Source organism: Crocodylus siamensis, chromosome 3, assembly GCF_052110815.1.
Source record: "Crocodylus siamensis isolate JL-2025a chromosome 3, ASM5211081v1, whole genome shotgun sequence".
Lineage (NCBI taxonomy): Eukaryota > Metazoa > Chordata > Crocodylia > Crocodylidae > Crocodylus > Crocodylus siamensis.
The window spans coordinates 224,558,058-224,585,772 of NC_143397.1; the positions used below are offsets into that span (position 1 = coordinate 224,558,058).

The 27,715-nt window shown below is 47.8% G+C and overlaps 1 protein-coding gene across 3 annotated transcripts in view; it reads left to right on the forward strand.

Moving 5' to 3' along the window:
- FZD6 (frizzled class receptor 6) overlaps positions 1 to 27,715 on the forward strand; it is an 83,298-nt gene that overhangs the window by 44,347 nt on the left and 11,236 nt on the right. For all 3 annotated transcript variants that reach the window (XR_016441488.1, XM_090040473.1, XM_090040472.1), the window contains exons 2-3: positions 24,352 to 24,548; positions 24,915 to 25,932. Coding sequence is in view for 2 of the 3 variants with exons in the window: in XM_090040472.1 (XP_089896598.1) it covers positions 24,352 to 24,548; positions 24,915 to 25,932 (1,215 nt within the window). In the remaining variant the exon portion in view is untranslated. The remainder of the gene's footprint in view (positions 1 to 24,351; positions 24,549 to 24,914; positions 25,933 to 27,715) is intronic.

A 27,715-nucleotide genomic window follows, 5' to 3' on the forward strand; every position in this document is an offset into this window, starting at 1 on the left:
CACCATTTAATCTTTGCTACTTTCTCTTTGATTGCTGATTTGCTGTCTCATCATTGTTACCTCATCATTCTTTTACATATTTCTAGGGTAACTATATGGGAGAATGGAAATGGGAAATCTGGGACACCCCTCTCCCAAGTCAGCCACACTGCTACAGGCAGAGGCAGGGGTGGGGTGGGATGTCCTCATGCACTGGGCAGACAGAAGCAGCGGTGCCTGCTTGGTGCATCATGCCACTCAGCCTCCCCAACAGATTGCACCCTTTGCCTCTGCATTTCTGGGATGTTCATATTCATTCTCATGAACCGGCCAGGACTGGCCTCTGAAATCTGGGACTATCACGGCTAAACTGGGACATATAGTCATGCTACATATTTCTCTCTTACTTTGCTGATTTTCTGCTTTTTGGGTATTTAATACTGTGATATTTTTTTTTTCAGCCAGGGTGTTGCAGCAGCCTGGAGTGTGGAGATCTTTTTAAAGGCACCACTCAATATTAACACTGTTTGGTGTGTAAATATCTGCACACTGTATCTGCAAGATAAACCCAGAGACTTCAAATAGGAGCCCATAGTGTCAGAAACATGCCAACTCATTATGGTCTTTCTGAGTTCTTTGCAAAAAGAAGAATTGCTCTGTTATTTTTCTGTAGTCAAGAATTGAGTGAGCACCAAAAGCTAGCCTTTTCTGAGAGGTGCCTTGTGAGTCTAAACAAAATGCAGTACAGTCTATCATCATGGTAAATAAAGAATTATCTGTAGAGCAACTTTGGTCTTATTTGGCAGCCAGCATGTGACCTCATTAGAGTAGTGGGGGGAAATGAGCAAGTCATTGCATATGATGAGAATTTAAAAATCCACTACCTTGTCTGTGGGCAAAGGTAATTAAACACAAGCTATGAAAGTGACCTTTATTTTGGTATCTTTTGTAGACTTTTAAAGTACAAACTTAAGAACCAAGTTTTTACTTTAACTTGGCCAAAGTTTGTATCTAAAAGACTTCTCCTTTAGTGCCTGATTATAAACCTTGATAATCAACCCAGGCATATTTCTTGGCTGGGTGAAGCAAGGACCTATACTTGACCTAAAGCCACAATAACATTTAAATGCCATATCAGATCAATCAATCTTTGGGGCAGAAGGCATTTATTTCAGTGGCTGCGCTCTTGCTTCTACCACATTGCTTTGGGCACCTCCCGCCCAGTGTATAGAGTTCCAGCTTTAGCTTCTGGCTGCCTTCCACCCATTCTGCATGCCTGTCACTATGAGCAACCAACTGCAAGCGGGTGGAAGGCATCCTGGAGCTGGAGCTCCATGTGCTGGGCAGGAGCTGCCTGGCTGAAGCTTCCCCTCCCCATTCAGAGTGGCATGGTAGGGGCAGGAGCAGTAACCAGAGGCAAGGGGAGCAGAACAACCCTGTCACCCTGGGCCCTGGCCACTGCAGAGCTTCTGGTGGGGCTGTTCCTGGTGCAGCTGCAGCTGTCCGGGTGCTGCTGTGCTCCCTTCATCTTCCAGTGACAATACAAGCCCGGTCAGCTGCAGCTGTACTGGGAACAGCCCTTATAGAAGCTGTGCACTGGCTGGTCTGGGGCAGCTGCGGGGGCAGGCCACTGACTGGGTGAGCTCTGCTGCATTTCCCCCTGGCTGGGTCCCAGCCAGCCTCCCCCCACACTAAACACACATGCCCCTTCCATACATCCTCCACCACCCATCTGTCCCCCAGTGGCAGTGCATGCAGGGAAGGATCACGCCTGTCTCACTCCTGAACACTGCTCCCCACTTGCCAAGCCTCATAGGGAGTTTTGGTGAGTTGTTGCATGGCAGGTGCTGACCTGGCCTACACTGACTTATCAATACTGCCTGTGTGGCCCTCTGGTCCAAATTATTGCCTACTCCTGCCCTGCATGTTTGCAGGTGCCCAGAGGGAAATGCCTTTGTAGGCTTGTGAAGAAATCCTTCCACACAGGATTTCCCCACACTCATGGTCTCTTCTGCTCCCCACTTGCAGCCTGTGCTCTGTACCTGTTGATTCCCCTTGCAGAGTGCATGTAGGAACTCCTGCTTGTAGGCATGCACCCTGAAGCCCTGAGTTTTTTCCTGCTTCCCCAGACACATGGCCTGGATGGAGGTGCTTCCAGGGGTTGAGGAGGATGAATCTGCCCCTCAAGCCCCTTGCCCCTGAAGGCTGGAGAGTCCAAGCAGCTTCACATAGCCTGAGCTCTTCCATAATAAGGAAACAAATGTGGTCTGCAATAAAGAGGTTCGATTTTAATACTACCTTCAGTCATCATAGTCACAAATTTGAGCATTTGCAGTGCATCTTTGCTTTCACTTTATGTTGCTGTAAAATTTATGATGGCACAATGGTGATGTCTGTTTCCACCCTTTGAGGTCCTGCCTGAAGTTCTTGGTTTGAAAACATCAAGCCTGGCAAAAATTGAAGGGCTCCAGGCTGACCTTTGGCAAAACTGAAGTATAAATACTGCTCCTACTGAAGTCGAGGATGACCTGGTCCCTCTACCAGTTTATGCTCAGTCACATTGACTACAGTGGCTAGCTCAGCATATTGTGCACTTTGACCATCTCCCCCCAAGGGTGAGTTGCTTACCATCTCAGATTCATATGGCAGCCCCCCTCTAAGTATGACCTTTGGCTGAGCCATCGGTAAACCAGACCTCTATGTCCTCTGACATTTCCATGTTGAGTGAAAAGGGTGGTGCTTCCTTGATGGGAGACGGCTTGTCCGGGCTGGCTGTGTCTGGGTATACGTTAATTGTGCTCTCTGCGACCTTTTCTACTAATGCTGGATGTCCCTTTGGGGTCACCTGCTGAGCTTGACTTAAGATATAATAGACCCATTTTTGCACTGTAGTTTCTTGGGCTTGTCCCCCTGGCGGGAGGCATCTGTTGGACAATACCTTTCCTAGGATGGACACCGGAGTAGTTATGACAGCAGGAAGCTCCCTTCTGAGGGCCTCTGTGGCTGCTGCACACAGCATTTGTTCCAGCAGGGTGTATCGGGCTTCAGCCCCTTTCCAGCCTCTGCTCCAGAACCCAAGGGGTTTTCCCTCTGTCTCAGGTGTGTCCCTTTGCCACAAGCGCCAATGGGGCCCCACTTTGGACACGTTTACGTGGAGCCAGAGCTCCCCTTCTGGGTACTGTGCTGCTAGGGAGGTGTGGGTGATCACTGCCTCCTTGAGAGCCCACATAGCATGTTGGTGCTTGGAGCCCCATTCCCACTGTTTTTTTTCTTGCATAGATTATAGTCCCCACTTTCCTGGACTTGTGGGGTCCTGCTGGGTTATCTTTCTTAGGGGCCACTGCCACGGCCTTGGCAGTTTTTATTAATTAGTTTGGAAAGCCCCGGCTTCTGCGAGATGGCCAGAAGTTAAACGCACCCTGCTGGGCTTGTAGCTCTTTTACATTGTTGGGGGCAGGGGTATCTACCAGACTCTGCAGCTCTTTGGCCAGTATGGTAGTTCTACCTTGCTGCCATTGGATTCCCAGGAATTCATCCTGGGGCCCGACTAATTGGATCTTTTTGCTGGACAGCATGAACCCAAATGCTTGCACCTTCTCCTTTAGGGACTCAAAAGCAGAAATGATTAATTCCCAGCCTTGACCTCCCACCATGACATTGATGTACTGCCAGACACGTACCTCTGGATGACTCAATTGGACTTTATGGACTACTGCAGCTAGCACTCTGTGGGGCTGTGCACCCAGCCCCAGGGTAGAACTGTGTGTGTGTATACTGCTGTTCCAGCCACGTGGAGGCAAACAAAGGCCAGTGATTTTCATGGATGGGGATAGCAAAGAATGTGTCCTTAATGTCTACGGATCCCATCAACTGGGAGCCATAGCACCTAATGCTTTCAGTCAGTGCAGGCATGGATGGGACCATGGCCATCAGGTGGTCAGTGTTGGCATTCAGAGCCCTAAAATCAACCATCAGTTGCCAGTCCCCACTTGGTTTACGTACTGGCCGCACTGAGTTGTTGTATGGGGAATGAGTTCAAATGATGGTTCCATCCTCCAGCTGTCAGTTGATAATGTCTTGAATGGGTTGCATTGCCTTGGGGGGTGTGCGGTATTGAGGTCAGTGTACCCCCTTCATGGCTGGCAGGGCGAGTGGGGTCATGGAATATCGGGCTACCGCCGTCATTCGTTCCTGCTGCTCACCTTCCTGAACCATGGCACATCCAAACTGCTAGGTTTCCTGCTTAAGGATAAACCACTGCCCCTGCAACATATATTTAGTTCCAGTAGGTTCGGCCCTCCCCAGAGCACGACAGCGGCTGCTGTTACTATGTAGCCATTAGACAAGGTGAAAGTGGGCCGGACCAAATGTCCTGGTCATCTGGCACCTCCAACTCCTACTACCTGGTAGGAAGTTCCCCGTGCCCCTTTCCATTCTGCTCAATCCAAAATGTATAGCTGGGCACCAGTGTCTAGTAGCATATTAATTGACTTTTTCCTTCCATTTAGACAAATCTTTACAGGTACTTGAATTAAGGGGCCAATATTATTCCGTGTTACCGGTCCCCGATCCTCTGCTGCCCCCACAATGGCCCCTTGCATGGAGGCTGGGTCGGCCAGGTCTCCTACTGCTGGAGGTCGGGGGGTGCCAAGGGCTGTATCTTCTTCTCTTTCCCGTCCTCACAGTGTTTGGCCCATAACCCTTGCAGGACTGGGATGGGCAGCCCGTCAATTTGCCCTTTATTGAACCCTGCTGCCAGTAACTCCCTCCACATCTGTGCCCACACGGGTTTAGATTTTCCATTCCTCACTTTCCCGGACTTGTGGGGTCCTGCTGGGTTATCTTTCTCGGGGGCCGCTGTCATGGCCTTGGCAGTTTTTATTAATTAGTTGGAAAGCCCCTGCTTCTGCAAGATGGGCAGAAGCTGTACCAACCACCAGATCGCATTTCTTACTGGGTGAGTTACTAACTCTTGTTGTAAGGCCAGCAGGGCTGAGGTGCATTCCATCCGTGCTCGCCGGCAGAACTTCCTCCACATGGCCTCTGCCACTAGTTCTTCATCTAGAGTGTGCCTCCAGGTCCCTGCTCGAATGATTTCAGTTAAGGCTAGTTGATATAGACTGTGAATAGCTTCCTCTAAGTTAGCCCATGCCCGTGGGGGAGGGTTAAGCTCTTCTTCCATGTTACCATAACCAGCAGTGGCCGCCTGTGTTACAGCAGAAAACAGTAATGTTGTGGTCCTGCCTGACCCACTGACCTAACTGGATTTTGGGGCGGAGAACCAATTGTGCTGCCTTGGTGCAACTCACAGATAGCAGAGGCCCCTTCACCATACATTCAAACTAACCAGTCTATTATTTGCTCTCCCAGTTTCGCCTTACATTGTTTTTGTAATTCGTGGATTTCTGTGCGAGTAAAGGAATGTGTCTGTCTGGAGATTTCCCCCTTGTGGCCCTGCATGGGTCACCACTACTGGGAAGGTTTGCGCTAACTCTCCTCCTAAATTCTCTTGGGCCAGTGCGGTGTAAGGAGGCAGGAACTATCAGGCTTCTTCTGTAAGCCTCACATACTCATCATCTCCTGGCTTAGTTATTGCAATTTCATCATACAGATCCTCGCTCTCTGGGTCATCCCACAGCTCAGTTTTGGAATTCCATCATAAAGACACTGCCGGACCTCTTCAGGGGAAGGTTTGACTGATCATGCCACTTGCACTTTCTGCTCAAGGGAGGCGATTGCCCATGTGACTAGTATCTTTCCCTCCCAGTGCTCTAGTATCTCTAGTCGGTCTTGAGCTGCTCTGGCAGTCGCACACGCCACGGTGCTAGAATCCTTTTCTTCCCTTAATTCCCTCTCGAGCTGGGACACTTGGTCTTTTAGGGATTGGTTCTCTTGATGAAGCTGAGTGCTTTCATCTGCTTCCAGTCTTGGGCAGGTTGCCAGTAGCCAAGACAGGCATCCTTTCTTAGGTCTGCCCTTCTGCATGGCAGTGAACAGAGCCCACTGACGGTACTGTGGTGGGATCACTCCAGGCAGGTCTCAACCTCTCTTTATCCCACCCCAGATTCTTAATACTTGTAACCTTGTCTATTAAAGCAATCATTGGGGTCCGCCCCTCTGCACTATTCTTCCCCTCCAAACTCTCGATCCTGTTCGTGATGCCAATTTTGTCATAGGCCAGCTGGGCACTGTGAGTGTATCGATTCTGTCACAGCCCAGTTGGGCTCTTAGGTTCAGTTTTGGATCAAGGAGGCAAAGTTGGGAGTGAAGTAAAGGCAAATTTATTATAGCTTACACACACACAACAGTTAACAGAAAGATAAATGTGATAAGAAGATAATGCAGTATTAAAGAGCTAGTAGTAAATAATAACAGAGAGATCAATTCTGTCACAGGCCAAATGGGCACTGTGAAGGTATTAGACACTGGGCTGTTCAAAACAACAGATAGACAGACATGGGTTGGCAACTTACTGATAGTCCCTCAATGCCTAGGTACGCTTCAAGTGATTCCAGCAAAGTCAGAGGCGATCGATGCTGTCAGGGATTACTGGGTAAGGTCCCTTGATCAGGATCTGATCCTCACTCACGCCGGGGTCTGGGCGTGGAACAGAAATGACTGTTCTGTTCCCTCCTTCCTGCTGGTCACCTGATGTACATGCTTTTTATATCTAGTCTTATGCTTAAGCACTTAAGGGAGCCCATCCTTGCCCCAGCCCTGGTACAATCTGTGGGCAAGGAAAGAGCCTCCAATTACCCGGACATCAAAATCGGAGTGGTCGCAAAGCTTCCTCTCATGCGTGGATGACCTCTACCTGACTCAAGAAGTCTATGGGCCAAAGAGAGGCAAAGTGCTGCTTGACCTGGTACTGGCTACAGGGGATGACCTAATCGGTGACCTAGCGATTGATGGGAAGTTGGGTGACAGCAACCACAAGCTGATCACCTTCACCATCCTCCGTAAAGCTGGCAAGTCAGTCAGCAACACAGAAGTCCTTGACTTCAGAAAAGCCGACTTTGACAAGCTCAGGAGACTTGTCAGTCCGGCCCTAAGGGACCATGACCCCAGGGAGATGGGAGTTCAAGAAGAGTGGTTGCTTCTCAAGGCAGCAATCCTCAATGCACAAGCTAAGTCTGTTCCATCTCGGAGGAAAGGCAGCAAGAAGGCACAGCAGCCCCCCTGGCTTTCCAGGGACCTAGCAGACTTCCTAAGGCTAAAAAGAAAAGCCTACAAAGGATGGAGGACGGGATTCACCTCCAAGGAGAATTATTCTGCACTGGTCCAGTCCTGCAGGGAGCAAACCAGGAAAGCCAAGGCTGCAACTGAACTCCAACTAGCTTTGAGCATCAAGGACAATAAAAAGTCCTTTTTCAGATATGTGGGGAGCCAGAGAAAAAGCAAGGGCAATATTGGCCCCCTGCTGAATCAGATGGGGCAACTGACAACTGATGCCCAGGAAAAAGCCAACCTATTAAATGGGTACTTTGCATTGGCCTTTCATCAGTCCCCTGGCATGCCTGCTATGGGACAGGGAGGTCCAGGTGAGGAAGTTCCCCTGCTCTCCATCAATGCTGACTTCTTGAAAGAACACCTTGAGAGGCTGGATACCTTCAAGTCAGCCGGCCCTGACAATCTACAACCCAGGGTACTCAAGGAGCTGGCGAGCGTCATAGCCCAGCCCCTGACACGGATCTTTGAAAACTCCTGGCACTCTGGTGTAGTGACCAAAGACTGGAGGAAGGCCAATGTGGTGCCTATCTTCAAGAAAGGGAGGAAAGTGGATCCGGCTAACTAGGCCCATCAGCTTGACTTCTGTCCTGGGGAAGATCTTAGAAAAGTTTATTAAAGAAGCCATCCTTAACGGACTGGCCAATGCCAACATCCTAAGGGATAGCCAGCATGGGTGTGTTGAGGGTAGGTCTTGCTTGACCAATCTTATTTCCTTCTATGACCAGGTCACCTGGACAAGGGAGAAGAGATTGATGTCATATATCTTGTCTTCAAAAATGCCTTCAATCTGGTGTCCCATGATCACCTCTTGTTGAAAGAGGTCCCTGTCGATCTCCCAAGGTCCCTTCCAGCCCTAATGTCTATGTCTATGAAACTGGTCAGTTGTGGTCTTGGGTCCACCACGATCTGCTGGCTGGGAAATTGGGTCTGTGGCCAGACCCAGAGGGTAGTAATTGGAAGTCACTCATCATGGTGTCCTGTAACCAGTGGGGTCCCCCAAGGCTCTGTCCTTGGACCCATATTGTTCAACATCTTCATTAATGATGTGGACATTGGAGTCAGGAGAAAACTGGCCAAGTTCACTGGTGACACCAAACTTTGGGGCAAAGCATCCACCCCAGAAGACAGGTGGGTGATCCAGGCTGACCTGGACAGGCTCAGCAAATGGGCGAATGAAAACCTGATGGTGTTTAACACTGAGAAATGCAAGGTTCTCCACCTTGGGAAGAAAAACCTTCAGCAGCCTTATAGGATCAGCAGTGCTACGCTGGCTAGCTCTATGGAAGAAAGAGACTTGGGGGTCATCATTTATCACAAGATGAACAGGAGCCTGCAATGCGATGCTGTGGCTAGTAAAGTGAGCAAAACGCTGGCTTGCATCCATAGATGCTTCTCAAGCAAATCCCGGGACATCATTCTCCCCTTGTACTCAGCCTTGGTGAGGCCACAGCTGGAGTACTGCATCCAGTTTTGGGCTCCACAATTCAAAAAAGATGTGGAGAAGCTTGAGAGAGTCCAGAGGAGAGCCACACGCAAGATCAGAGGTCAGGAAAACCGACCTTACGACAATAGGCTGAGAGCCATGGGGCTCTTTAGCCTGGAAAAGTGCAGGCTCAAGAGTGATCTGATGGCTACCTATAAGTTTATCAGGGTGACCACCAGTATCTGGGGGAATGTTTGTTCACCAGAGCGCCCCAAGGGATGACTAGGTTGAATGGTCATAAACTACTGCGAGACTGTTTCAGGCTGGACATAAGGAAGAATTTCTTTAGTGTTCAATCCCCAAGGTCTGGAACAGCCTGCCATCGGAGGTGGTTCAAGCACCTACATTGAACACCTTCAACAGTAGACTGGATGCTTATCTTGCTGGGGTCCTATGACCCCAGCTGACTTCCTGCCCTTTGGGTGGGGGGCTGGACTCAATGATCTCCCGAGGTCCCTTCCAGCCCTAATGTCTATGAAATCTATGAAATAATCTGTTGGCTTTAGAGCCACTCACAATCTTGCTCTATAGCAGTTACCCTATGGGATTGAAAAATGGTAAAAATGATCATAAAAGGTTACTACCTAGACTCGGGTTCATCCAATAAGCAAATTACAGTGCAACACCTTTAGGTTTGAAACTGACTTTGCCCCAACCCCTTTTAGTTTTTTGTTTTTTTGTTTTGTTTTGTTTTTTTTGTATATGCCTTCTTGGGATGTGCTTTCCTGGAATGTGTTGGGTGTGCCAGGCAGTTAGATCCCGTTTTATCATCAAGGCTGAACCCTGAGCAAAAAAAGGTTAGGTCACCTAATCTTACAGCTATAGCTTTGCCTATGGGGCCCAGTCAGTTCCATGAACAGTTAATTTTATCATTTTGGTTAAATTTATGACAGACAAGTTACATTTGCGGTTTACAAACTTACAAGCTTTATATTAACTAATATTACCTGTTAAGGCAAAATACCAAATGCCTCTAAGAAGCACATATTTATTGCTTATTAATCCCTCTGGTTCTGGCTGTCACAGACTGACTTGCAAGGGAATGTGGATATGAAAAGCCTTTGAAGGAAAAAAGAAATTGCATATCTGTAAACAGAGTTCCTTGAGATGCATTGTCTGTATGCACAATCTCTTCCTTGGAGTCTCATCCCTTGTAGGGTTCTGAAGAAACTGCAGCCTATCCTATGGGTAGAGTGTCTAGAGCTTTAGGCAGAGCAGGGTTGCCAACCTGTGGCTTAGTTATTAGCCTTTGTGTGTGGCATGCAACAGATCAGGGAAGGGATAGGTAGCACAGCAGGAGCTAGGGCAAGATGCAGAAGATGAAGCAGGGTGTACAGGACAGGAAGCAGAACACATGAGAGAGCACAGAGTAGGGAGCAGAAAGCAGGGCAGCAGATTGGGCAGAGGAAGGGAATCAAAGTGGCGCTTTGGGGAGAAGTAGGATAATTTGTGGCATGCCTGCTGAGAAAGTTGATCCTTGTGGTATAGAGCAGGGTGCATGTTACTTGATGGGTACTGATAAAGCAAACATCTGCGGTAACATATTTTAATTTTATTTTTAAAATATATATATTTTTGTCCCAATTTGTGTGCGTTTACATAGTGTACATAGAGGTGATTTGCATAATCACTCAAAATGAAGTCTCTCTTGTATATTGTGTGTGTGTGGCGGGGTGTACTGGGGTGGGGTATGGGGTTTGTAGGGGACAGCGGGTGTATGTATGAGGAGCCCTCCACTACAAACAGCAACCCCCTGTTGCACACAGCCCCTATTGTGAGCGGCAGCATGCAGTGGGCCTTTAGGGCATTCATGGACCATGGTAGACGAAGTCCCTTGGAGACATCTGGTCCTGGTGAACCCCAGGACTGTGAGTGGCCAGGCTGGCAGTTCCATTGTGCAGTGCTCACATGTTTGAGCCCTGCGCAGTGAAACTGGTGGTGTAGGTTGTAGGGCTTGGTCACAGTGCCAGGGAGATGGGTGGTCCTGGCCCAGATTCACAGTATGGAGCTCCCTGTTGTTCCCTATGACCTGTGCATGGCAGTGAGTGGTTCCAGGCCATCTGTTCCATTGCGTGAGGCTATGGAGGTGTGCAGCTCAGGTGGAGAACCTAGGAACTGCATGCAAGCCCTGGGGAACCCTGCACAAGGGACCCCAGTGGACCCTGTGCCTGTGCTAGCCCAGGCTGCACACTGATGCTGCCTCACCCTGGGCCCCCACCAGCTCCAGCTCTGGGGTGGGCCCTATACTCCTGCCCAGCTGTTGCTTTGCTCCTATCCACTGCTGCCACTCCAGCTGCTTTCCTACCTTTCTGCCCACCTGCCCTCTCCCTCCCCCCCCCCCCCATTTTGCTGCTGTTATTGCTACCACTTTTGCCTCCTTTCTCAACCCCCTGCTGCTTCCCTGCCTGCGGGGCTGGGGCCAGGGCCATCCTGTGAGCAAGGGTAGGAACGCAGCATGCACACTGCCCCGCCAGGAGTGAGTGGGACTTGGCCCCATGAGAGCACTGTATCCGGTTTGGCCCTGGGCTGCCCCTACTGTGAATTGGTAGGCACCTGTCCGCTGGCCAGATGTGGCCTGTGGGCTGTATTTTGCCCACCCAGATATAGACAATGCAGCACAAAGAACTCCAGTTACCGTAACTTTTTTCCTCTTACTGGGAAAGTCTAGGAAGTCTGAATGCATAAGAAGCAGAAGTATAGTTGGTTTATCATGGAATCATAGGGTCAGAAGACTCTGCAGGGTCCCTCTACTCCAGTCTCCTGAACTGAATATAGGATGCACTATTCCTAACCTGTTTTACCAGTTAGCTTACAAGGTGCAACTCTACCCTGCCTTCATTTTACCAGTGATATATTTGGAATGAATACAAATCTGGGATTAGACTGCCGAAACAGTTAAACCCTGTTACATGGATTGGGATAGTAATGTCTTGGTTTTATATTTCTTTCTTCACAAGGCTCATTGTTGAGTTTTTGTTTAAATGGCCCTCCAGGAAATGCAGAGGTCTTATTTTCTGTAATGAAACATTTCTAAATTGGTTAACTGGAAATAAAACCCACACTGTAGGATGTATAGTTAAAAACAGAGGTCAAGGCACATTCTGTTTATCTTTTTGCTGCTTCTCATTCAGTAAAAGAAAATAGCCAAGTTTCTAAAATCTTTAGATTATAGGGGTATGTTATGTGAATCTGCCCCCAGCATGGGAAAATAAATGGCATAAAGATGACTATGGAGAACATCGAAACCTGTTGCTCTTTATGCTTTAGGCAAATTCATCAGAAACTATTACTCTGAATTAGGTCAGCTCCTGGAATCCTACTATTAGGACCTTATTCCCTTCTCATTTCCACAAAATACCAAGTTGTGAAGTGTGTTGGGGGGGAGAACCTCTTTAAAACAACTGTGTAGAATAACACAGTAGTTCTAATGAATCTTTCAATGATTTACTCTGATTTTAAATTTCCTCAGTTGTCAGCATCTACTGGATATACCTTACAGATTTTTTATTAGTATAATGATTACGTAGTGATTTAATACTTTTTTTTTACCAAGAACAAGTTTTTGTTAAGAGATTTTCCTAGAACCCACTGTAGCAGGACCAAGTCTCAGGAACAGCCATGAAAACAACTTCTTCCCCCCTCCTTGCAGTTTCTGCTCTATTCCATATCCTCTCTCTTCTGCCTGCCACACCTTGATGAATTACTGATTCTTGAAAAGGAAGGCTGCCCCAGGATCCCAAAGCAAGCCCTAGTTCACTGTTAGTAGATTTCATAGACATTAGGGATGGAAGGGACCCCAGAAGATCAAGTCCAGCCCCCAGCCCGAAGGGCAGGAAGTCAGCTGGGGTCATAGGACCCCAGCAAGATTAGCATCCAGTCTACTCTTGAAGGTGTTCAATGTAGGTGCTTGAACCACCTCCGATGGGAGGCTGTTCCAGACCTTGGGGGCTCGGACAGTAAAGAAATTCTTCCTTATGTCCAGCCTGAAATGGTCTTGCAGTAGTTTATGACAGCTCGACCTAGTCATCCTTTGGGGTGCTTTGGTGAACAAACGTTCCCCAGATACTGGTAGTCACCCCTGATTAAACTTAAGGGTGGCCATAAGGTCACCCCTGAGCCTGCACTTTTCCAGGCTAAGGAGCCCCATGGCTCTTGGCCAGTCATCATAAGGTCTGTTTTCCTGACCTCTGATCATGCTTGTGGCTCTTCTATGGACTCTCTCAAGCTTCTCCACATCCTTTTTGAATTGTGGAGCCCAAAACTGGATGCAGTACTCCAGCTGTGGCCTCACCATGGCTGAATACAAGGGGAGACTGACGTTCTGGGATTTGCTTGAGAAGCATCTATGGATGCAAGCCAGCATTTTGCTCGCTTTTACTAGCTGCAGCATCGCATTGCAGGCTCATGTTCATCTTGTGGTCAATGATGACCCCAAAGTCTCTATCTTCCGTAGTGCTAGCCAGCGTAGCACTGCCAAGCCTATAAGCATGCTGCAGATTTTCCTCTCAAGGTGGAGAACATTGCATTTTTTAGTATTAAACCATCAGGTTCTCATCTGCCCATTTGCTGAGCCTGTCCAGGTCAGCCTGGATTGCCCTCCTGTCTTGTGGTGTGGATGCTTTGCCCCAAAGTTTGGTGTCATTGGCAAACTTGGCCAGTCTGCTTTTGACTCCAGTGTCCACATCATTAATGAAGATGTTGAACAATATGGGTCCAAGGACAGAGCCTTGGGGGACCCCACTGGTTACAGGACACCATGATGAGTGACTTCCATCAATTACTACCCTCTGGGTCTGGCCACGGAGCCAGTTTCCCAGCCAATAGATCATGGTGGACCCAAGGCCACAACTGGCCAGTTTCGCCAAGAGGTGATCATGGGACACCAGATCGAAGGCATTTTTTTTTAAGTCAAGATATATGACATCAATCTCTTCTCCCTTGTCCAGGTGATAGGTCACCTGGTCATAGAAGTAAATGAGATTTGGTCAAGCAAGACCTAACTGCAACAAACCCGTGCTGGCTATCCTTCAGGATGTTGGCATTGGCCAGTCCATTAAGGATGACCTCTTTTTAATAAACTTTTCTAAGATCTTGCTTGGGATAGGGTTAGGGTTAGTCAAGCTGATGGGCCTGTAGTTAGCCAGATCCACTCTCCTCCCTTTCTTGAAGATAGATATCACATTGGCCTTCTTCCAGTCATCGGGCACTACACCAGAGCGCCAGGAGTTTTCAAAGATCCGTGTCAGGGGCTGGGCTATGATGCTCGCCAGCTCCTTGAGTACTCTGGGTTGTAGATTGTCAGGGCCGGCTGACTTGAAGGTATCCAGCCTCTCAAGGTGTTCCTTCACAAGGTCAGCATTGATGGAGGACGGGGGATGTCCCTCACCTGGACCTCCCTGTCCCGTAGCGGGCATGGGCGTCCCATGGGACAGATGAAAGATGGATACAATGCACCCATTTAATAGGTTGGCTTTTTCCTGGGTGTCAGTTGTCCCATCCTGTTCAGCAGGGGTCCAACGTTGCCCTTGCGTTTTCTTTGGCTCCCCACGTATCTGAAAAAGGACTTTTTTTATTTTCGAAGCTAGTTGGAGTTCAGTTGCAGCTTTGGCTTTCCTGGTTTGCTCCCTGCAGGACTGGACCAGTGCAGAATAATCCTCCTTGGATGTGAATCCCATCCTCCATCCTTTGTAGGCTTTTCTTTTTAGCCTTAGGAAGGTCTGCTAGGTCCCTGGAGAGCCAGGGGGGCTGCTGTGCCCTCTTGCTGCCTTTCCTCCGAGATGGAATAGACTTAGCTTGTGCATCGAGGCTCACTCCCTTGAGGAGCATCCACTCTTCCTGAACTTCCCTCTCCCTGGGGTCATGGTCCTTTAGGGCCTGACTGACAAGCCTCCTGAGCTTGTCAGAGTCGGCTTTTCTGAAGTCAAGGACTTCCGTGTTGCTGACTGACTTACCAGCTTTACGGCGGATGGTGAAGGTGATCAGCTTGTAGTTACTGTCACCCAGCTTCCCATTGATCGCTAGGTCGCCGATTAGGTCATTATGTAGCCAGTAACAGGTTGAGCAGCGCTTTACCTCTCATTGGCCCGTAGACTTCTCGAGTCAGGTAGAGGTCTTCCATGCACTAGAGGAAGCTTTGCGGCTGCTCAGGTTTTGCTGAGTGATCCTCCCACGAGATGTCCAGGTAATTGAAGTCACCCATGACAACCATGGTCCTGGAGCATGGGGGTTCAGCCAGTTTTCGGGTGAACTCCTGGTCAAGCTCTTGACTTTGGGTGGGAGGTCTGTTTGTAGACTCTCACCGTTGTGTCCCCTGTGCTGTGTTCCCCACAGATTTTAACCCAGAGAGTCTCCAGTTGTACACCCTGGTCACCAACCTCAGCTTGCAGGGATGCGTAGCTTTCCTTAACAGAGAGCGCTCCACCCCCGCACCCCTTTTATCTACTCGATCCCTCCTGTACAGGGTATAGCCATCTACACCTATGGTCCAGTCACGAGTGGTGACCCACCAGGTCTCCATTATCCCTATGACATCATAATTATTTGCGTTAAGCAGGAGGACGAGTTCCTCCTGCTTATTCCCCAAGCTCCTGGCATTTGTGTACAGGCAGGTAAGTGTGCCCTTGGGGGCTCTTGTCTTGCTCACAGATTGTACCAGGGATGGGGCAGGAGTGGACTTCCTTAAGTACCTTGGCCAGCTAGCTTTGCCAGGGTTGCTCCGTGGGCCAGCAGTGGCAGTAGTCGTCATGTCCCCGTCCCTTCCCCCCCTCCCCCCATCCCCTGGCACGCTTCATTTAAAGCCTGGTAGAGCAGGTCAGCCAGTCTGGCTGAGAAGAGCCTCCTCCCCAGGGGAGAGAGGTGGAGGCCATCTCTTCCCAGCAGCTCGCTGCCTCTCTTGCCAAAGAGTGGGCTGTGGTCATGGAAGCCAAAGCCTTCCTGATGACACCAGCGCTGCAGTCTTTGGTTAACTACCTGGATCCTCCTCTCCCTCCTCAGCCCATAGCCCAAGACTGGGAGGATTGAAGAAAACACTACCTGTGTCTCCAGACCCTTTAGCCCTGCTCCCAAATTCCTGTAGTGGCTCAAGACCCGGCTGGGAGCACTCCAAGCCATGTCATTGGTGCCCACATGAATAAGGAGCATGGGATAGTGGTCAGTGGGCTGGAGGAGCTTAGGGATCTTCTCTGCAATGTCTCGGATGCAAGCCCCTGGGAAGCAGCAGACTTCCCGGGCTAAGTGGTCAGGGTGGCAGATTATTCCCTCAGTCCCCCTCAGGGTGGAGTCTCCCACAACAAACACTTTACGTTTTGTCTTGGGGAGAACGGGGGCGGTAGATGCAGTTGAGCCTGTGTTGCCTGTGGGAGCTGCAAGAGGTTCATACCTGTTGCTGAGCTCTGGCAGGGCAGGGGCCTTGGTGCGGTGGGCCTTAGGGCCCTTGATCACCTTGGTCCATGCCCCTGACTGGACAGAATGAGAGGTCCCGGAGTCCTCCCTTGTCCTGGAGGGAGACTGTAGTCTACCCTCCGGCTCCTGGGGGAGAAGGGCCTGGCAGTAGGAGTCTAGCTCCTGCTCGCAGTCCCTGCTGGCACACAGTCTCTGGACTGTGGCCTGGAGCTCCTCTACCTGGTGTGCCAGAGACCCCAAAAGGGAGCAGACCCCACAACAGGAGGTGGCCATGCTCCCGAGCCCCAGAGCCTGAAAAAGGGACAGGCAGCCCCTGCAGCTGAGAGCCATGGGCTCCGTCTGGGTGGCCATGTCTGAGGCGCCAGAGCAAGGGGCCGCAGAGCCCAAGGGGACCTTTGGGGTGCAGTGAGTGCCCATCTGTGGCATGTTGCTGGTAGGCAGGCCGGGCCTGAGTCTGTCTACCTTAGGGGGCTTGCAGGCAGGTCCTCGGGCCCTCCCGCACACCCTCTGCACTAACTCATGCACCGGTAGACAAGCGTGCCTGTTTGCACAGCTTGTTCGAGTGGCTCCCTGGGGGGCTGGGGGAAGTAGGGGCCTGGGCAGGGCGAGACCCAGCTTGGCTCCACTCAGCTGCCTCCTCCCACTCACTAAGAGTTAACCCCCTCCCACCACGCGCCCTGCTTACCTCCTGTGCTGGGGGATGGTGGGGGGCTTCATGGCTGCTGGGGGGTCAGTGGGGGACTTTGGGGGAGTGGGGGTGCAGAGGGCTTTCACCCATGCATCTCTTGCCGCTCCGGAGCCTAACTGGTTCCTCTCAAACCCCACTGATCCCTGTCCAGTCCTCAGGCACTGTGGCCCGCCTGGTCTATCTGTGCCCCTGGGGCAGTAATTGCCTTAAGGGTTAATTTCATGGTCCCTGACCTCCCCTACAGCCTTGCAGGTATTAAGTCATCTCATCACTTAAGTGGGGCACTTTGCCCCAAATCAGTGACAGGCCACCTCTGGCTTCTACTCCCTTGTTTTGGTTCAGCATTCTGCTTTTGCCCCTCTGCTCTAGCTGGCCCCTTATCCTAGGCCCTGGACATGGCTTCTAGACTCTAGCCTAGGTCTCACCCTCTTGGGCTATGGTTTTGTCCCCCAGTTTTATGTCTCTGGCTCTAGTTCTTACCCCTCTTGGGCTAAGGTATCACCCCCTCTCTCCTCCTGTTGGGCTTTGGGCTCCTGGCCCTTGTCCTTTGTCCTTACCCTTCTTGGGCTGAGGTTTTGCCTCTCTCAGGCTTTGGGCCCTTGGCTCTGGTTCTCACCCTCTTGGGTTATGCCTTAGCCAGCTTAGGCTTCAACTCACCCCAGCTGCCATCTGTTAGTGCCTTGAGCTTGGCTCCTGGCAGGGCTCAAAGCAGTCACATGCCCCTGAGGTACCACCAGGACCTCCTTTACCTCTGATGGTCCCAACTCAGACTGATTGTTTAACTTAAATGCAAATGGTGAGCAACTGCTTAATGCAAACTTTCCCTTCTGGGAAAACAAACATCATAAAAGAAAAATGCATGCTACCACTTTAAAAGGAAATCTCCTCCCCTGGGGTAGATAAACACCAGCATAGCCCTCACGCTGGGCTTTTACTGCCCTCTGTGCCACGCTGGTTCAGGGTCCTTCAGGTGGCTGTGGCTCCAGCTCCCTCCTGGGAACTCTTCACCAGGGCCCTGAGCTTCTATGCCTCTTAAACTGTTCCTGTCAGTCAGGTGGCAATCATCAAGCCTGATTGGAAACCTACAGGGATTTTCAATTAGGCTTGGTGATTGACCTCAAAGACAGTTTGCCTGTACTGGGCTAGTTGCTGCAGCAGTATTTCCTGCTGCACAAGCAGGGCTCTGCCCTACTTGACCTGTTACAGAGGAGCTAGCCCTGCAGGAGGCACTCATAGCCTCTACCCCCTGGCTACCCATTCCCCTGTAGCCAGCTCAAGGGCACTGTTTCCCTCCATCTGGGGAACTCTGCTGCTGTTTTTCCCTTAAAGTAATGGGGAGCCGCTCCGCTGTTACACCCACCAAAATCTAAACATGTTCAACTGGTAGCCCAAAAAGAAGCACATACCTTTTCATAAAAAGAACCAGAAATGAAAACAATTTCTGCAGAAAGCCTTTTCATAAATTGAATTTCCAAATTTTCATTGAAATTCTCTCCAGAAACACCCGCCCTCATTAGCTTTGATAGCAGCACCTGGAGGCGCTGACCCCAAGAAGACCCATTGTTTGCACTATAGAAGTCTATTTTAACATTTACAATTAAGCTAGGTTAATGATAAGATGTAGCTGAAGAATGAGGCATCAATACCAACATACTTTTGCATAAACTAACTGTATGACTAGTGTAGATCTGTATCGATTTTTGGACATTCTTAAGGCTTTATCTGTCATTTGAAGCTTTTACACTTCATCTAGAGAAAGTCTTACCTATTTGAACTGCATGCATTTTGTAAGTGAAATAATACTGTAAATATTTTAGTGGAAGTCATTTAAAAAGTAATTCAGTTTTTCTTGAGTTACATACTACTTCTATTGTTTATCTTCTGGGCCAGAACAAAAATTTGCTAACAAACAGGAAAATTAGGAAATCCAAAACTTAATTAAACAGAATAAGAGAGTTAATAAATGTGGCATATTTCTAAACCTGTGCATCTTGGGTACAAAGCAAAATAAATATGATTACAGAAAGGAAATAAATTTTTGGGGTGAAATCCCGTTTTCCTTGAAGCCAGTATTTAGCATTTAAAAGGTGATCCACATCAAGGAATTGAAGCCATTTACCTTTTTATCCATCAAAGTGCTTGAAGGTTGGCTTCTAGCGAGGATAACTGAAAAGCAGGCTTTTCGACAAGTGAACATACTTTCACGTAACTTTACAAATCCTGGCTTTCTGTAATGGAATCTATAGGTACTGCACACAACCATAGTTCTATAGTTTATTTTTTTCTTGTTACTCTGTCTTTCTTTTTCATCTCCTCCCCCCCACCCCCACTTCTAAATGCTATAACATATGTCCTTAAAAAATTGGTGGATTGCAGTTTTGTCAGAGAAGAAACATAAATTTATCACATTCTTTTTCAAATTGCATGTTCCTTGATCAGACTTGCGCTTATGGGATCTTTGTTTCAAAAAAGACCTTTAATATTAAAAAGCTTCTGTTGTAGATTCAAATTTGGTTCTTTCTTATGCCAATTACTAAATGACTGCTTTGGACTCATTGATAGCTGCCTAAATTATAAGAAAGATCATCAAAAAGTAAAAGTAAAGAGGTCATTTAGTCCAGCAGCCTGCTAGAATTAGGATCATGTCTGACTAATCCATTCTAGCCAAGTGTCTGTCCAGCGTGCTCTTGAACTTTTCCAGGGATGGAGATTCCAGTTTCTCCAGGTAGCCTGTTACAGTGCTTGACCACCACCTTAGTCAGAGAGTTCCTCCTAACCTCCAACCTAAATTTCCTCTCCTGGAGCCTGAAGGCATTGCTGTCCCCTACAGCCCAAGAAAAGCCCATCTCTATCCTCTCTTTAATTAACCTCCAGACATTTGAAGACTTATCCAGTCCCCCCACCCCTCAGTCTTGTCTTCTCTTCTCCAGGCTAAATGTCCTCAGCCTTTCCTCATAAGTTATGTTTTGGAGGCCTCTAATAATTTTTATCACTGTGCTGGACTCTTTCCAATTCTGCCCATGTCCTTCCTGAAGTGTAGGGCCCAAAACTGGACATGGACTCCAGGTGAGGCTCTCAGGAGCACTGACTAGAACAGAAGAATCAGTTCCTTTGATTTGAAAGTGACACTCTTGTTAATACAACCCAGTATGCTGTTGAGTCTTTTTACAACAAGAACACACTGTTAATTTATATTCAGGTCATGGTCTACTGTAGGGGTGGGCAAAATACAGCCTGCAGGCTGGATACAGCCCATGGAGGGATTTTGTCCAGCCTGCATCAGGTCCCTTGGTCTTGCCTGGCCCAGATATTTGGCATGGTGATTCCTGCCTCAGGCTGTGCAGTGGGGCTAGGGCAACTTTGCAGCTGTACTCCATTTCCTGGCAGTGGTGGCTCCTTCTGGCTGCTGCTGCTGCTGGCCCCAGCCCCATGGAGACCAGCCAGAACCTGTGCAGGCAGGGCCCAAGCTAAGTGGACAGCCCCAGTCCATGCAGGGGTTGGAGTCCCACCTGCCACAGTGGTGGTGGAGGAAAAAGCGGTACCCAGAGCCTTTTGGCTCCCCCCTGCTGCCTTGCTGGGTGCAGAAGCCCAGCACAGCCTGGTGGTGGCACTGGTGGCAGCAGCAGGGAGGAGCCACAAGGCAGCCTTGGCGTGGACTCCAGGTTCTGTTTTGTTTTTTCCTCCACCGCTGGTGCCTCTCATTGTGGCTGGGGCAGGCGAGTCTGGAGTGGGCTCTGCAGGAACTCCCTACCCTCTGTGCAGAGTAGGCCAGGGCTGGGCCTGTGTGCTCAGCCTGGGGCTCAGGCTTTGCCCACACAGATTCCAGCATGTCTCTGTGGAGCTGGGGCTAGCGGCAGCAGCAGCTGGAAGAAGCCATCGCTGAAGCCAGGCTGAGTGCACAGCCTTGGCTCAGGGTCCCTGCACCACCCGCTCCATACCTATCTACCCCCAGCCATGATGAGCAGTGGCAGTGGGGAAAAAGCGGGACCCAGAGCCTGTGCCAGGGCAGCCCTGCCTGTGCCTACCCACCACTGCCACCATCAGTGCCCATGCCAGCTCATCTGTGCCCATACCAATCACCCACATACTCCCCCATCCCACATAGGGAGGTTTGGTGAACTGTGGCCGAGGTCAGCACCCCCCATGCAACAACAGCTCCCTAAAACTCCCGATGTGGCCTGCAGGCCCAAATAGTTGCCTACCCTTGGCCTATTGTAACCACCAGGTCTTTCTCGACAGTATTGTAGCCTCGCCAGTCATTCTCCAGTCCCTATTTGTGCGTGCAATTATTCCATCCCAAATATAGGGTTTTTCACTTGTCCTTGTTGAATTTCATTTGGTTGACTGTGAACCACTACTTTTTTTTTCCTCCTCCAGTCTATCCAGGTCATTCTGAATCTTGACTATCCAGAATGTCTGCAACTTCACCCATATGGGTGTTGTTCACATATTTGCCAAACATGCACTCAATCCCATCAACCACATCCTTGATGAAGTGATTTAAGCAATACTGGACCCAGATCAGACGCTTGGGGAACTTGATACCTGTTCCCAACTAGATATTGAGCCATTGATGATTACTTGTTGTGTACGACTGTTCAATCAGTTACGTTTCTGACTTGCAGTACTTCCAAGTAGCCTGTATTTCCTTAGCTTGTTAACAAGAATGTTGTGGGTGTCAAAAGCCTTGCTAAAGTTCAGGTATGTTGCATCCACTGCTCTCCTTCCATCTAGTCTGTCACCTTATCCTAAAAGAAAATCAGGTTGACCGAGAATGATTTGGTTTTGATGAATCCATATTGACTGTCCCTAATCACTTTTTTCCTCCTCTAGGTGCTTCATAATACATTCTCTGAGGACCCACTTCATAATCTTTCCAGATATTGATGCCAGGCTGATCAGTCTGTAATTTCCTGGATCCTCCTTCTCTTTTTGAGAGAGAGGCACTATTTGCCCCTCAGTCATCTGGGACCTCACCTGCCCTTCACAAGCCCTCAAAAGAGGATAGCTAGTATCTCTGAAATTAACTCAGCCAATTTCTTTGGTCTCTTATATGTCCTTTTAATTGGAAAGAAATAGCTAAATAAAGCCTTTTTATTTTCTGATTACATTGTTATATCACACATTCTGCTCTGCTGTAAGAATTTTGCCCATTATCCCTGGGTATCTGCAGATTTTTAAATGGGTCACTTCACCTTTCTGTTCCTGGTAGTACAGAAAATTTTAGTACAAGCAATAACTAAGTGCTTTATATTTATGCTAAGAGATTTATATTTCTGTAAAAATTGTGAAACATGTTTTCTCAAATAGATCTCTTGATCTAAGTTTATTATTGCTTGCATTCCTATCATGTGCTGCAACTGTGGTTGCATACACACATTCAAATTATCCAGGACAACTTTTTCAGGTTTGTTTTCTGAGAGAAAAACTGGCCTGTACAGAAGTTGAGAAGGAAATAAAGAGCCTGCAGTGCAGATTCTGGGCTGCTAGGGATCCCTAGCACACAGCCCAGGGACCTTTACAGGCTTTTTTTTAGTGAAGGGAAGCAGGGATTGTGGGAGTGGGGTCTGTGCCATTTATAGAAGAGTCCTCCAACCTTCCCCGAGCCCAGCTAAGGCTGGAGAGGGTGTATGCTTGTATACTTCCCTGCACCCAAATACAGAAGTTCTCTATCCTGAGAGCGATTCTCCAGGGAGCCACTTCACTCAGGCTTTTCCCAAGTTATTTATCTCCCAGGGTGGCCATTTTTTTACTCTAGGAGAAAAATTATGAACTTCTGTACACTTGTAGCTCTCCAGAGAGAGCAGAGACTGGAGAAACTGAATGTCTGTCCATGCCCAAAGATGGGAAACTAATAAAAAAAAAATTAATAATCAGTGCATTGCATATCAGTTTCTGCGCGTTAATGGCCAAGATACTTGCATCTTTACCTAGTAATCAATTTGTTGTGATACAAATAAACATTTTTCTTCAGTAAGCCTGTGTGATAAAGTAGTGGACTGAACTTGTACTAAAATGCTGTTAAATGTTATGCTGGAGGTTTGGTCACCAGCTATTCAGTCTTGTTCTAAATTTTCAAATCCTATAGAAAACACTTTAGGCACATCTATATATGTTAATTTGCAGAAGGCTTACTTTCCTGGGAACACGTCTATATATGCTCCCTGTTGGGAACATATTTGCTCCAAATGGGAGCAGCCTGGTACAGGGTTGCTTCTGCCTAGCTCTGCTCCCCAACAGCAGCCAAGGGAACTCCAGGCTCCCTTGAAGGGCTGGCAAGGGGAAGAGGGCTGGTTGGAGTGGACACAGGGCCAGGAGAGGTCTGCTGGCTGCAGCAGCAGCTGTCCCCTGACCCTCTACATATCAGGAGGGGAGACCTCATGTATGCTGAGCCGAGACAGCTACTCCTGCAGTTGGCAGAGCTTTCCTGGCCCCGTGGCTGTCAGGACACACAGGTGCTCATCAGGACACAGCTGCCAGCAAGCCCCCTACTGGGCAGGGCTTTCCTGCCTGGCAGGGAGTTTGCTGGGAGCTGTCCCAGGTATGTACTTCTGCTGGGCAGGGGTCCAGAGGCTTGCTGGCAGCTGCCTTGCTTGGTCTGGAGGTGGCTGCTGTGGGGAGTGGGCAGGGGCTGGGCACCACACAGTTCTGGACCACACTGAATTGCTCCAGGAGATGGGCAGGGGCTGGATTTCCAGCCCCCACTTGCCCTCAAGCTGCCAGCTCCATGGTGGGAGCCAGGACGGGGCAGAGAACTTCCCAGTCCTGGTGCTAATGGGCTTCCAGCTCCTGCGGGGAGCCAGGAGCTGAGGTGTTCCAGGACTAGGGACAGAGGTCCCTGTTCCCTGTGGCTCCCTGCTGCTTAGGCTGACCAGGAACAAATTTGCTCCCAGTCAGTGTCTAGAAGAGTGTTACTGCGCTGTAGCTACTACCCACTTAATCTAGTACCTGTATTTGCAGGTACTAGCTAACTGCACAATCAATGGTGCGCATGTGTAGATGGTGATACTTTACTGCACAGTAAAGCTTCTCATGTAGATGTGCCCTTTGAGGAATTGTAGATTGCGCTGAGTTTTTGAAATGGTATGTAGAAAATGTATTAATGGTAAGCTACATTATAGGTAAACACACATTCTTTCAGATACCCCAACAATCAGTGTAAGAATACTGTTTGAGGTGAGGATTTTCAAGTCAGTCAGAACTACTAGAGAGTTAACCCTTTTTAAAAACAAGTTTATTCAGGATCCAGTTTTAAGCACCCATATTTCAAAATCTTGGTCATAGATTACCTCTATCTATCTATCAGTACCGCTCCCATTATGCAAATAGGGGAAATGAAATTCGGGAGGTTGCAGCTGAATCAGCAGCCCAGAGTGCAGTTTGTTAGAGGTACTAATAGAACCCAGAACCTTCTTTCCAGTCGTTCAGTCCACTAGATAGCATCCTCCTTTATAACTATTAGAAAAGTGAAAGTTTTTCCTGCCTTTGAAAACAAGCCTGAACCATAGTAACTAAAATTAATTCTGCTTGCTAACCAAAATCTTTCTCTTTATTTTTTTTCTCCACAAAGCCTTTTCTTCCTCTTGTGAATCTCCATTGTTCACCAAATGTGCACACATTTCTGTGCAAAGCATTTGTGCCTGCCTGTGTGGAGCCAGTTCATGTGATTCACCCTTGTCGAAGCCTTTGTGAGAGAGTGTATTCTGATTGTAAACAATTGATGGACACATTTGGGATCATCTGGCCTGAGGAACTTGAATGTGACAGGTATAGTTTCTTTATCTGATGGATAATAAGGATGACATTTTTCATACCCACCACATCTGACACAGCTGAGCTGAAAATCCAGGATGGAAAATGTGTTAGGTATACATTTTGGTCTAATTTCCACAGCAGTGAGGACTCGGGGGGAGGGGGCTTGTATGAGCAGGGCAAAATTTTATTGAGAAACTTTATGCAATTATTTTTTCTAGATTTCCTGCTGAATTGTCCTTCACAGGAGATATTTGGATCTTCTGTACAGTATTATTACTCAGACAGGGTTGTTGTTGGGGTCTTTTTTTAATTCAAAGAATAACAGTAAAGATAACACTTTTGTAGAAAACTATTAAGATTGATTTTATTTATCTGTAGACTGGTGGATTGTGATGAAACTGCTCCTGTCACTGCTCCTGTAACCACAAAGGTCCATGGAACGCAGAAGACCCTAGGACAAACTCGAAGGGACTATGGATTTTGGTGTCCGCGACACCTGCAGACCTCTAGTGGCCAAGGTTACAAGTTTTTAGGCATTGATCGATGTGCACCGCCATGCCCCAATATGTACTTCAAAAATTATGAATTGGATGTTGCCAAAAGCTTCACTGGAATAGTTTCCATCTTTTGCCTGTGTGCTACTCTGTTTACATTCCTGACTTTTCTGATTGATGTTAAAAGATTCAGGTATCCAGAGAGACCAATCATATATTATTCAGTCTGTTACAGCATAGTGTCTCTAATGTATTTTATTGGATTTTTGCTTGGAAATAGAACTGCCTGTAACAAGGCAGATAAAAAGTTAGAAATTGGTGAAACGGTTGTTCTTGGTTCTCAAAACAAAGCCTGCACTGTCCTCTTCATGGTTTTGTATTTTTTCACTATGGCAGGAACTGTATGGTGGGTCATTCTAACAGTCACATGGTTCCTAGCAGCAGGAAGAAAATGGAGCTGTGAAGCTATTGAACAAAAGGCAATGTGGTTCCATGCAGTGGCGTGGGGCATACCTGGTTTTCTTACTGTTATGCTTCTTGCAATGAACAAAGTTGAAGGTGATAATATTAGTGGCGTATGCTTTGTTGGACTCTATGACCTGGATGCATCTCTCTATTTTGTTCTTTTGCCTTTGTGCCTTTGTGTTTTTCTTGGTCTCTCTCTCCTTTTAGCAGGCATTATTTCTTTAAATCATGTGCGACAAGTCATACAGCATGATGGTAGGAACCAGGAGAAACTTAAGAAATTTATGATTCGAATTGGAGTCTTTAGTGGCTTATATTTAGTTCCACTGGTGGCACTTCTTGGATGTTATGTCTATGAGCTAGTATACAGAAGGATCTGGGAGACTACTTGGGTCTTTGACCACTGTGATCAGTACCATATTCCATGTCCTTATCAGGTAAGGAATAATGTTCTGTAGATTTCCTGTTTTGTATTATGATGAATTTTTTGTGGTGTGGTTCTGCTTCCCCCCTCTAATCAGGTTGATAGCACTTGCAACCAACTCCTGGTTCTAAATTTTTAGGGTGTTTTACTTTTTTAATTTATTTGACTATAATGATGATTAAAAAAATCTTGGTGGTGCTTTTATATACCTTATCTGTTCCTAAAAATACTGAGGCCAAATTGCTTCAGTTGGGTTGTTGAAGTGAGGCATCAAAAGCCCTGTACAGATAACATCTGAAGTTCTCTGAAGTATAATCAGACAGATGGATATACCCTAGGAAACATCCCAATATGGCTGAACCACTCCCAAATGCCAGTACTTTCTTCAGGTTTTTTCTAAGTGCTTCATTTTTGGGGAGGTTACCTGGTCCTCTACAGTACTCCCTCCGGCCTTCCACAAGGGGTGGAAGGTGGATAGCTAATGAATACCTTCCTTTGTACTGGACAGTATCTAGGACTGGAGAGCAGAAATCCCTGCATGCCTGTCTGTCTCCACATATCTGGTTTCATCCTTAGTAATCTTGTAAACAACTCTGCCTCCAGGCTGAGCACACAGAAGAATGCTTATTGGTCGTCATCGACACTGCTGTCTCCTCTCTTTCCTCCCCAGCAGAGCCACAAGATTGAGCAGCCTTTTCTAGATGCCCTGGCTGGACAGCATACCATTGTGTGCTATCATGTTTCCCTTGCCAACTGCTGGGGTTAGATTCCTGAAAGTTCCCGTGGTTGGCAAAACCATGCTTGGCAAGACAAAAGGCTTATGGGAAAAATGGCAGGTGGCGGGCTGATGTGTGGCCATGGAAAACCATGCTTACTTAAAACTATACTGTGGTTGCCAAAATGGTATATAGAATATTAAGTGTGGATACTCAAAACTGTGGTTGGTGAAGGAAACCTGTATTTTCTTTTTTTTTTAAAGAGCACTGGTGGAGGCTACACATTAGAAAATATAGCTCATAACCACATTACAATAAATTTTGTCTCTTTCTAAATTGTGCAAATGCAAAACAATGGAAACCACAATATATATATTTTTTACTCATTTTTTCAACTGTAACTGCCATTTTGCAAGATGATTATATATAATAGGGACTAATGTTGTGGGGAAACCTGAAAAAAAAACCCCTCACTTCTTTTTTTCATTGGACTTTTTTCAAAAATTCTTCAGAAAGGGTCTTGCTGTGCTCACCACTTGTATACATGCAGTATTTTGTGCTTTACATTTCATCCCTTAATACATAAAGAGCTTGTCTATGCTGTGGTATCTGCTAGGACACTACCAAACATGCCCAGCTCACCTGTTTTCAAAAGCATGCTCCAGACCTGAGAGTACACCAGGAAGCATGCTCTGTGGTGTCCTTCTATTGCTGCACTTCAGACTTCCAGGGGCTCCAGCTGGGGTGACCCTGGAGCAAGCAGCCTCAAACATGCCTCCTTGTTCTTCCAGGTTTGGAACATGCCTGCAGGCATGGGTCTCTAAGGTGTACTCAAGCTGTGACATGTTGATGGCTTGGTATAGACAAGTCCAAAATTTCCTGCAGTCTCAAGCAATTTGTGTATTATTTCCTCCTTATTTAAAATGATGTTTAATAGAAAATGCTAAGTGAATTGTTAGTTTTGCATGTCAGTTTTAGTTAATATTGCAGCTAGTTTGCCTCTAAAACAAAGAAAATAAACACAGAATTATTAGAAACATTTTGAATGCATCTTCTGTCATTGAAATGAGTGAGAAATGA